The sequence below is a fragment of the Xyrauchen texanus genome, chromosome 45 (assembly GCF_025860055.1).
Source record: "Xyrauchen texanus isolate HMW12.3.18 chromosome 45, RBS_HiC_50CHRs, whole genome shotgun sequence".
Classification (NCBI taxonomy): domain Eukaryota; kingdom Metazoa; phylum Chordata; class Actinopteri; order Cypriniformes; family Catostomidae; genus Xyrauchen; species Xyrauchen texanus.
Window position 1 is genome coordinate 8983710 of NC_068320.1, and position 12479 is coordinate 8996188.

The 12479-nt window shown below is 38.7% G+C and overlaps 1 protein-coding gene across 1 annotated transcript in view; it reads right to left on the reverse strand.

Moving 5' to 3' along the window:
- The window catches only part of LOC127637779 (semaphorin-3C-like), a 72635-nt gene that overhangs the window by 42851 nt on the left and 17305 nt on the right, over positions 1–12479 (reverse strand). The window contains exon 3 of the mRNA XM_052119042.1: positions 2170–2330. Within this exon, the coding sequence (XP_051975002.1) occupies positions 2170–2330 (161 nt within the window). The remainder of the gene's footprint in view (positions 1–2169; positions 2331–12479) is intronic.

The window sequence follows — 12479 nt, forward strand, 5'->3', positions numbered from 1 at the left end:
AGGCTTCGGGACGGGGGCCGTGGTAGGCTTCAAGACGGGGGCCGTGGTATGGAACGCTGGTTCAGTTTCTGCCTCCCCCACAGTAAACGAGGAAATAGCGTACAATAGGGCGAGGTCAATAAAATGAGCCAGGTTGAGAGAGCAGCGACCACCAGGCATGAATGATGAGGCTGGCTCATTCAGTCCAAATTGAAAAATTTCTTTCAGAGCCACCTCATCAAAATTCACCTGGTATGCCAGGGCACAAATATCCATAATATAAGCCTCCAAGGGTTGGCTCCCCTGGCGCAAACCCAAGAGTCGGGCCGCTGGCTCCATAATGTCAAGGACGGGGTTATGAGTTACATAACCACTGCCTTGCACGGAAAACCCTTGGTTCGCGTCCGATGAGCCATAAAACCTCTACGGGATGGAGAGCATACGGCGCCACGGATGCGTGGAAAGCATCAACGGGCTCAGGGGCAGACACAGGTGAAACAGGGTGAAAAATTTCAGACATAGAACATACCTGCTGCCCCTGGGCCGCGAGCGCTAGGTCAAGTTTCCACACCGTAGCTCCTCGTGCTGAATGTGATGTGTTCCTCCGCTCTAGTGAGCTGCACGAATCCTCAGCGCGACGCATTGTGACTGTCTTCGGTGAGGTTGGTTATTTTGTAACCCGCACACACAAACACAAGACGAGACAGTCACAATGTCGGAGAAAACTGCTTTATTCCAACAAAGCAGGCAACAGTACAAAAACAGGGCAAATCCAGTGAAGAATGGTCAGGGTGAGCGTTAAATCGAAGCCGGGGAATCAAGATAGGGTAAAGGGGCAAATCCAGGAGAGAGTGGTCAACGAGAGCGTAGGGGGTCAAAGCCGGGGTAATCAGAATCAGCGAGACGGGACTAGAGGGAGCAAAAGACAGGGGAACAAGGGGAGCTCGAAAGCCGGGGAATCAAGAGGAAAATGACGAGACTAGTGGGAGCAAAATACAGGGGAACAAGGGGAGCTGGCAAGCTAAGAGGTGAACGAGAGGAGGTCAAAACTAGACGAGACTAGCGGGGGGCAAAGACACGGGAAACTAAATACAATAACCAACAACCGTGAGACGAAAGGATAGTGATATATATATAGGGGCAAGTGCAGGTGTAAACCATGACAGGTGATGAGACGAGTGCAGGTGAAACTAATGTGCAGGAGTGCAGATGACGCGAGTGCAGGTGGTCATAATGTTCTGGGGGATTGGAAACGCGTGAGAAACTCGAGGAAGGGAGATTGCCTACGAGCATGTGAGCGAGTAGGAGCAAAGTGGGCGTGAGGGCTCGAGCGAGCAAAAAGAGCGTGCGAGCTCGAGGGGGCGGAACGAGCGTGGGAGCTCGAGGGGGCGGAACGAGCGTGGAAGCTCGAGGGGGCGGAGCGAGGGAGCGGGGTTCGTGACAATTAGTCAAGTCATTGTTTTTATTAGTCTTGTTATCTAGTTTATTAGTTCTTTTTTGTCATTGGTTGTCTTATGATCTGGTTTCCCTTGTTTGTGATTTAAAGCCTTCTGTTTGATTCAGTCTTTGTAAGATGTTACATTTTTATGCTGGTTTTGGTGAAATTGTTTCTAGACTCATTGTTTTTGGATATCTGTTTTGTATTTTTGTTAAGTCTGATTAAACTGCACTTGGATTCCACATCATCTTCGTCATAGTATTTGTCTATTCCTGTCTTCAGCCTGCAAGAACAAAACACTCTTAATGTAAACACAGATCATGCTGTGTTATACTTAGCCTTGGTGATTTTTTACTGGTGAACACATTCACATCCAGCTTCAGGTTGAGCATTGCAGAAAAGATGGCCAGCAAAGACCAGTCAAATCTATTGGATCACAATGCCAACCTTAGAGGAAAGATAAACTTCCATAATTGGTGCCAGTCCCAAGCTCTATCCCTCAGACCAAACACTGTTTAACCAAACTACAGCATTCCCATTTGTCAAAAGCATTAGAAACGGACAGAAATGTGGTCAGCATTGGTTTCTACAGCTGCTGTTCTGCTGTGCTTTATGTTGATACTGTATAGAGATGTTCTCTGAGATGAAAATATCACAATGAATTTCCTTGCTGGTTCAGGCTGTTTAGGGCTGGTCTGGTGATATATGCTAGTGACCAGCAATGCTGGTATTTTTAACAGGGTTTTACATACCTTCAATGTGCCATGAGTGATGTTGTTGATGTCCATTGAGAGTACATGATCCTTGCAGCCCACGTACATTCGGTCCTGATCTTCATCCATGAAAAGGATCCTATAGTCCATGTCCCTCTCGGACAGAGTATAGTGCTCAAAGGACTGGGTTTTCTCTAATTCTGTAATACACAAATATGTTTATGCATTAGTTTGTGAGGTTGTGGTGTTTACTTTCAACACTGACAATGTAACAAAGGCTGTTGAACCATGACCTTATTCCAACACATATACACTAGATGAAGTCTCTTCACAATACCATCAAGACCAACTACATGAATAGTCATTGTTTTATTAGTCTTTCACTAATATATAGAGAAATGGAGGCCTCATTAATCCCATCCCTCCTCGTCTTTTATTCTTTTCCAACACTGTCCTAAAAACATGCCTCCTTACATTCTTCCCAATGAGAAGGTAACTCTCTCCACTCCAAATGAAAGTCACATTTCTGTTGGCCACGGCCAATTTCCTTATGCATTTCTGCTTTATATACATATATATACTCAAATTGAGGAATTTAAAAGATATCCTCAATTCAAATAGCAATAGCACACTTCCGGACTACACTTCCCATAATTCCCTGCCCTCATCACTGCCAGCTGTTCTCTATTGTTCTCACCTGTGTTTCAATTCCTCATTTACTTCTGTGTATATAATGCCCTGATTTCTACCCAGTCTTTGTGAGTTGTGTTTTTCCCTCCTTTTCCTGTATCAGTTCACAGCATGGATGTAATGTTTGTTTTATTTGTTAGTTCTACCTAGTTCCAGTGTTTTCCATGTTATTTTGTACTTTACTTTATTTCTTTATTATACTTCTGAAAGCCACATCAAGATCCAGCTCTCGTGACTTCCTTCCAAATGTTACAAAGAAATAAAAAAAATATCTCAAATTATATTTCAGTGTGCGAGGTGCGGAAAACCACACCGGGCTCAAAGAAGAATGCAGACAGTCGACTGCATGTCTCACCTGACTATTATAGAATTATATTAGAGGAGAGGGTCTTGTCAAACCCATCATTCTAACTAGAGTTTTATAAAGAGAGGCGCGGAGGGGAATCGATTAAATCAGCTGGACTTCAAAGTAACTTCAGATAGCATCTCGGCAAGATAGGAGTGGTGTTATTACTGCTCAACAAAGACTCAACAGAGCAAGACCACAACGTGCAGAGTGAATGAGAACTAGATGGAGAGTAAGAGTTGGAGAGGGAAAAATCAGGAGGAAACAGATGTGGTGAATATTGAATAAAATACCTCAAATGAGAGAGCGAAAGACCTGGTTAAGTTGCAGGAGTCTAATTAAAAACATGCAGCTTGTCTAACCTCAGACTGAAGTCGCAAAATCCAATTTCACCCCATTCAGCAGACATGTGTGATTAAAGTCTTTTATAAAAAATATTTGGTTAAGCAGTCCACTTCAAAACCTCAGCTGTTACAGACTTTATGAAGATTACAAGAGAAGACCTACTGCTATGCTCAAAGGTTTATTCTACAAGCTGTTGCATTTCTTTCTCATTGACTTTCTTACCCTGTGCATGATCCAAATATTTTCCAGATATCAAATTCTATTGAATTATGAATTATTGACAGCTATATTCAGTGTATGTGTACCTGTATGTATATTTATTTCAGAGTAACATTTATTCAGATTTATAACTATATATTCAGATTTAAAGGTATATGTTTGGATTTAAATGTATACTAATGCATATTCATATTTTTAACTATAAATTATTTTGTGGTTAATTAAGTCTTTAGATTTATAAAGATTAAGTACTTTCTACACTGAATAAATTAGTTTAAACGTGAACTTAAAATTTTTAAATAAATTATACATCAAAACTTTAATTTCAGGATTTGTAATTATATATTCAGATTTTTAAGTATATATTCAGGATTAATAAATATATAAATTAGGATTTAAAAGTATATATTCCAATTTTTTAACTCTATATTTAGAGTTACAACTAAATATAAACATTTGTAACAATAAATTCAGGATTAACTATCATTAAAGTACTGTGCAAAAGACTTACACCTACAGAAAGATGTTTCACAAAAGCATTTGTCTTAAGATGGTTATTTATATATTTAGCTTTAGTGTGTCGATATGAAATATACATTTTAGACTCCATAACATGCCTTCTGCAAATAGAATTGAATAGTATAGAAGAACAGGGATCACTGCAAAAGATGGCATGGCCCTCCCGAAGCCCCCACTGAACATTGTGTCAGTCTGAGTTTACATAAAGAGACAGAAGCAAATGAGCCTGAATAGATAGAAGAACTGTGGTGAACTCTCCAAGAAGCTTATCCTATCTGCCAACAACCAAGACAAACTGTGTCCAGGTGTACCTCAGAGAATTGGTGCTGTTTTGAAGGTAAAAGTGGTCACACCAAATATTGATTTAGCTTTTTTATGTTTACTGGACATTGTATGATGTTAATTGATAAATGAAAACTATTATGGCGTTATTTTTGAAGACATCCACACTATGCACCATTTTTCACAAGTGACTAAAACTTTTTCACAGAACTGTATATATATATAATGTATTACTGTATTATTTTCTGTCTTTCTAAAATAAATCCTAACGGGAATGTGTAGCAGCATTTGTGTATCGGCATGTGGGGAGGTAAGATACAGCACAGCAGGAAACAGTCACATGATCTTCACACCCCATGGATAAACAGACACATGTTACCTCTCTCGGGAGGTTTCTGTAATGTTTGGTGTCTGCCTGTCCTGACCCTTAAGCTCTAGAAACATGAATCATGCCTAGAGCTTTGTTACGTACACAAAGTCAATATTCCCAACTGTCAGGTGCTACCACACCTGCTAATAATGCGATTAAGAAAAATGTGCGTTTTCACAAAGAAATACAAGAAAGAGACCATTTAATTTTCTCTAAATGTAAAACAATGCTTAATATAGGGTAAAAGGTCACTTGGAACATTTCTTAATGAGGTCAAAAAGAGAAGCATGGAGATTAAAAGTTACTGTTACAAAAATGTGTTGGCAAAACTAAACAATTGTTTCATTTAGCTGAATTACAAATCCTACACTGAGATTGAGTTGTTTTGGTTAGTTGAATGATGCTTATGCAATACAGCAATTGTGACACTGATTTCCAATTCAGTTGAGATCAAGGCTTTGATAGGGTCAATTCAGGACATTCATCGTTTTGTTCATGAGCACTGCCGTGTTAATTTGGCCTTTTGTTTGGGATCATGAACTTTCTCCCAAGCTGAATGGAGTGCACCAAATGAAAATACTGAATGATTGTAAAATGCGCCATGAAAACCATGGGAGATTTAACAGATGAGTGACTTGTTTGGGTCTGAAGCATGTATACTACATGCGATATTGGTGTATATCAATCAGGATTACATCATAGCTCAAGTGAATGTTATCAGACAAACACATCTGGCACTCAACATTCATCATTATTAAGAACAGAATGGAAAACCACACAAGCATATCTGTAGAGGTAAACCACTAGCTAAATAATGCTATCAATCAAAAACATCATCTAGGCCAATCATGACTACTGTCAAGAGACTACTGATGAGACATTCTGAGCTATGAGTAAAGTGTGGATAACAGATGGTGAATGCATGTCATGATACACCATGGAAAGTTGGCACACATCAACATAGTGAAGGCAAAACATTTTACAACAGCTCCCAGTAACGACATCTAAGAGTAACTCAGGGTTGTTTTGCTTCAAGCAATCAAACTTACATTCAACAATCAAAAGCCGCACACATGATGGAAAATGAATCAACGTCAAGCAAATGAAAACCATATTCCACAATGTCAACCCTGATATGTAACTCTAAACCCAAGACTAAATCATGTCAAGAGGGCTTTTGATAATGAATAAATTTTGTTTGTGATATTCCCCAACATATTAGTATTAGTATTAGTAATGGGCTTGACCACATTCTTGCATGGTTAGATCAGGAAGATCAACCCAGAGATGTCCATCACACACCCTTGTAGGTTTGGTCCTGGTGGAGACATTAAAATGGGTAGAGTAGCCAAAAACAGTACTCAAGTAAAAGTACAATTACTTGGAAAAGAAATTCTCAAGTAGAAGTAAAAGTAATTATGTTAATAATTACTTGAGTAAGTGTAAAAAAGTATCCAATTAAAAGAATACTCAAGTAGGGAGTAACTAGTTACTTTCATATGTAACATAATGGATATTTTAATTGCCAATATTCCATTACATAATACACATTTAACTTCTATTACAGATTACTACTACTAATAATAATAACAACTGAATAATAATTATTATTAATATTACTGGTAATTCTTTCATCATTCTCCCTCTTGTTTTTCCAAACCTGTATGACTTTCTTTCTTCAATGCAACACAGAAGTCAGACAGAAGGTTAGCCTTACATTTACTTCAGAACATTTTCTTTAGAACTGTTATGTCTAGGCCTCTTCCTGAGCTCCTCAATGAGTTGAAATGTGATTTATGTGGATAAGAGTTGCTTGTGAGCTAGTGAAGTCAAAATCAAACAGTAATCGTGGTCTGCCGGAAAGAACCATTGATTCTAATTATGTTACAATTTGTCACTCTTCAAATCAACCTGGAAAGGAACAGAGCTCTTCAATTGTGAACAGCAGGTAGCAATAGCAACCCGAAACTAATATTTAGGGAATATTAGTTTTGGTTCCCAGATCAGAACTTTAAGTCTCTCTTTTGGTTAACAAGTGTAACATTAGCCAGCTGGTACATGATAGCTGTGCCGTGTGTAAACCTCACTCTCCTGGCCTTAAGAGATGCCAAGGCTAGAGGCTATGAGTTTTGAGTCTGACTCCTGTGCCAGGGATTGCCAGTTCAAATCCCTCTCTCGGTGGGTCGAGAAGGACCAGTGATATTGGTGCAGTGACCCGGAATCTGTGCGATCGTGAACTGTCGGTTGGCAAGAATTACCCCCTTGTGGATTTCATGTGGAGTTCAGGTTTGGTGAACTTTGACAAATAGGAAGTTCCTTGGTTTGGCAGTGACCTATGTATGGGTGGTGCTTAATCAGAGGTGGGGGACTCGAGTTACATGACTCGAGTCGAGTCTGTCTCGATTCGCAAATTTAAGGACTTGTGACTTGCTTGACTAAATAAAGAAAATGGACATATCATTGGGATATAATTTTTACGACAAGTTTCTTTTTTACTTCACTTTCCTTAGTAAGATATAAAGTGAAGCTCAATGTCCGCCTACGCTTTCTTTGCCCGCAGAATTTCGCCTAGCAAATGTAAATGTGACTGCGCCTTTACCCTCTAAATTCCACGATACTTTCTGCAATCAAACTGCAACATTTACATCTACAAGCCATGTCTTGTATTGATCTATGATACATTATTGATACGTTTTTATAGGTTGTCACACAAATATCTCCTGCATCATTCTCCAAGTTTATGGTTATAAAAACTAAAACCCAAAAAAAGAAAGTGCCTAGAACATAAAAATAACGAAATGGACACCATATATTATTGTTTGCTAAACATTTTGTGTTCGCTGGGAATACACTTATGGATGGTGTGGAAGGTAAAGTATTGCATTATAAAGATAAATGTTAAAATACAGTTTCAAAGTGTACAGCTGTTAGAATTTTGTGTCAAATTTATATGCAATTTTCTTCTGTCATGACCATGTAAACTACAGTATGTATCTTTGGCAGTTTTACATTTGGCCCACGAATCCTCAATATTTGGTTACATCCTTGGGTAACACATAACCAGAAGTGAATTCGCTTAGAAAAGTAGTCCCACCACAAAATGAATGATTTATTTTTGAACAGAAGAATTAACACAAGCACTTTAACAATAAACATTTGACCAATTCTGCTTTTAAACCCTTGGAAAATGCATTGCCCAATTGCCTTCCATTATAAGTGCAATAGTTTGTTTTTGCATCAATCAAAATTATTTTCTGTTGTAATTGACAGCATGCCACCGTTATTGTCACTAGAGCTGAACTTGTCTTAAACCCGGAAGCATTCCTTTAACACAGTACAGTAACTGAGAAAGGCTATTCCATTTGTAACTAGTAAAGTGTGCTTCACAGTTGATCTTTTGGCAGGATTTTGAGATTACTTTACATGAGCAAGCTTTGAGCATCCATCCATGCGATGAACTAACGTTATCCGTGCTAGCTGGTTTAAGAGGAGTCAGCAGCATTTCTCTCTCTCGTCCTTTCTCTCATTCCACTCATGCCATTTTTGTTTTCACTTATACAGAGCAGTGGAGCAGAACTGGAACAAGGCTCTTTTGTGTTGGCAAGAAACTTCTAAAACATCCATTATTAAACAGAAATAGAAGGTTACGGGTCTCAATCTGTTCAGAGGAGACCACCAAGACATGCAAAACCGCACATCTGTTTTAACACAAAAGATGAAAATCCATACTATACTTTTGTGGCACAAGGTTATTATGAGATTAGGAAAGTGCTAGTAGGGTTTAAGAGTTTATTGAGAACACGTTCACCCTGACACGGATCAAATAATCCATATTTTTCACTCAGCTACCAGCTGAGAGATGTCAATAATGGATTTGCTTTGTCCATATTAGCTTTGGAAAGCTGTGCTTCTTCAATGAGAGAAATGGATGGATGTTCAAACGGAGGCAAATAAGTGGTTTCGTCATTGGAAATGGGCCTTGTCTGTTGTGCCATTCTGTGAATAACATGCAGAAAAGATTTATTAGATTGATTAAAGACAGCCACAGAGCGATCTGTGGTACATTTACTGTACTTAAACTATAAACATTTTACTCAAATAAAAGGATATGATGATGACTGGTTCTGTGGAATAGGGGGAAACACATTTCTGATGACTTTATTTGGGATTTAAAAAGTACCAGTACTAAGGTACCAAGTCAATTTTAAAATAAACATTATCAGTAGTACAGAGTACAGTCAAAATAATCATTTACTGCAAATTTTGGGATAGAGAATAAAAATGAATGGAAACACCAAGATGCCAATAATATTTCCAAAATATGCATAACAAATTAATATGCACGCTTGAGGTGGATACATTTTTATTCTCCGACTTTTTTATTATCTAAACTACGATGGAAGCCCATTTATCAAATTTGTTTAGAACATGTTAGCTATTGGTGTGGTCATAAAAACAGACTCAGCTGTGCTTTTTTACAAGAGCAATGAGTGAAGCTGGATTGATAAGGGAGTCATGATTCCAGAAGTCTGTTGTTGGTTGCTCTCTAATGTCCTTCTTAAGTGTTGCATGCTCCACTGTCATGGCTGCCAACGCTTTAACCAGAGCTTGAAATCGACAACGGATATGGTATCAGCTTTGTTTCAGATAAGGATCGTTACAACTGATTCCAGAACTGAGCTCAGTTTCGCTATGTAATTGGAAAGTCAATTAAAGAGATTGTATCAATTGGGAACACTACCCATGTTTATGCACTGCAACTAAAGGACAAACTAACAGTTTCTAAATAAAAAAGTGTATGCCGCGCCTCTGCAAAACTTGCAGCCTTGATGTTAAGGTGTTTTGGGATGGTTTTCAACACGTTGCTCTGTGGTTGCTATGGTGTTCTAGGTGGTTGCTAAGTTGTTGCTAGGGCATTGTTGGGTGGTTGCCCAAGGCCCTAAATCTCATTTTGGTCTCTAGATATGTCTTGGGACCCTCCTTCAATGTAAATTGGATCAATTTCAAAAGTGATAGCACACCTTAATAAATGTTATTTGCATTGCTCATCAACTGGCCTGCCATTCATGATCTTGACTTGTTGACTAATTGTGTCACAAAGAATGTCAGGACTATAACACAAACAACACCATGTGGCCAGCTGAAAGCTTAGACCAGCTAAGAGTTACTAATTGCAGTTTAAAACTCGAGCAAAAGTTTTCTAGGCCCATTAAATTTGGCCTAAGCTCCAATTACAGCCCAGCTTTTGTTTACATGTCCCTCATTGCCTAAACACCAATAGCTTGTGTGAATAAATTAACTGTATGCAAATATATGGCCATATCCCGTTCATCCAGAATGCTATTGATGCCAGTGTTGCTCAGGGAAACGAGTGGGTGGAGTCCATTTCAATAAATATTTAAGAAGGAGCTTAAGACACAGAGAATTCCCACTCTTATGAAGATAGAGTGCTCTCTGCCTTTAAGACCCAACTTCAAACCCCCAGTCTCTTTTGTTTAGAAAATAACACAGTTCTTTGGTTTTGTTCTGCATGGTTACACACACATAATGCAATGTGTAAGTGATTTCACACATACTGCTAGCCTCAAAGCCTCTGTCCAGGCAACCTAATGCGTCATCCTCATTAACGTTCACAATATCTTGGGCCCTGGTTCATTGAGACAATCTATCATGATCCAAGATGGAGGCTGCCAGTGATTGGTGCTCGCTAAAGCACTATTACTATTAGTCTTATGAAGTATTACGCGACTTGCTGAAGAGTGGTGTGCTATACTGGACCGGAAGGACAATAAACAAGTTTAAAAATCCCATAGGCATACATTGAATGAAGGACCAGAATATCATTAAAATAAGGCAAAATGAAGTTTGTCAAGAAAACCTTTGATGTTGGCTTGACATTACAGTGAGACATACAGCCGGATGGCTGGATGGATGGATAGATGTTAAAACAAGTGAGAGAGAGCAACTTTAAAAGCAAATTTAGAGGCTTTGTGTGGGTTTGTTTACATTTGAATTTTTGACAGTTGGAGTTTAAATTTAAGAACATTCCGTTTGCTCGTTTGAACATTCCATCAATGTAAGTTGTGGGTAATTTTCCCATTTTTGATCGCCCTCCACAGGAAAACTGTAATCCAATCAGTTAGAAAAGAAAAGCACACATAGTCAGGACAGTCTGAAAATATGTGCCAAGTATGGAGGATAAGCTTGAAAGATATAGGCAGAGTTACAATTGATATTTTTGGTATTTGTCTAGTGAAATAAGTCTGTACAATAACAGTATTTCGGCTTTGTCAAGCCAACATAACTATGCATTAAAAACTTTATAATAATATGGCTAATACTAATATAATAATATATAGAAGGCGGTTGCCCATGTGTTAGGCTGGTTAACCACTTATTTGCTGTTCTTTATGTATTTTCCAAATTTTACTATTCAGCCAATGACATATTACAAATTTTGCATATTGTTGGGTATAATGTAGTTCATGGTTATATTAATCCATTTCAATGTTTGATTATAAGGAAATTTTGGTCACTTTTGTAAATTAAACATTGCTTGAACTGTATTTGGACTTTATGTGCCATGTAAAATATGGGTCCTGAGGCAAAACCAGTTGAGAGCCACTGTCAAAAAGACTTGGAGGTGGGGCTATTTGACCAGTCCTTTAGTAACCACCCAAAACACCTAGCAAGGCACTAACAACCACTCAGAAAACCTTAGCAGCTGCATAGCAACACCCTAGCAATCACCCAGAACATCCCAGAACCATGGCAAGTGTTGCAGGGACAAAAAAACATTTTTATTCAGAAATGATAAAATCCAGTTTGATTTTCAGCCTGAGCTCACATAAAAATCGGCAAGTTTGTGCTGATTTTACTTTAGCCGAAATCAGTATGACCGAATTTGAAAACACTGCCTCCAGAGGCTTAAGTGGTAAGTGTTTCAGAGCATATAAACAAGTGTGACCAAGAGAGGTCGCCAGAAGCCAGTTGTAAAAATAATTGAAAAACTGTGAAGAGAAATATTTATTTTATTTAATCTACCCCCCAGCCAAAACCCAAATGTAACCCTAACCATTAGTAGAGACAAAAAGCAATGTTAGGGACAAAAATGCAACCTTCTTATCATGCTCGTGATTGTTTATACAAATGTGATTACTTCCTTGAGCGATTGGGGATTGAACTGTGGCCTCCCATGCAACTGATGCAATGCACTACCAGTCAAGCCATGAGGGAAAGTAATTGTTATTGAACCAATCGTTGAGTGAGTCGTTGAGTGAGTTGGCATACTGTTGCCGATCCTAGGGTAACAGAACTTTCGGAAGCAGTATGCCAGCTTCCTGTGTGATGAGGTTAGATTTATGGGGATCAGGTGAACACAGAAAGCAGGTTTGGTTGTGGAGAATAAGTCCTGACAACCCAGGCTGCAGGGTAACATGCGACACAGTCATCAGACAGTCCGTCCTCTTGACATTATACACATTCCTCTGGTCTCTAGAATACACACACAAATACACATGCACACTTATTCTAAAAGCATTTATAAATACTGATACTGAGGAGATAAAAACCTGAATA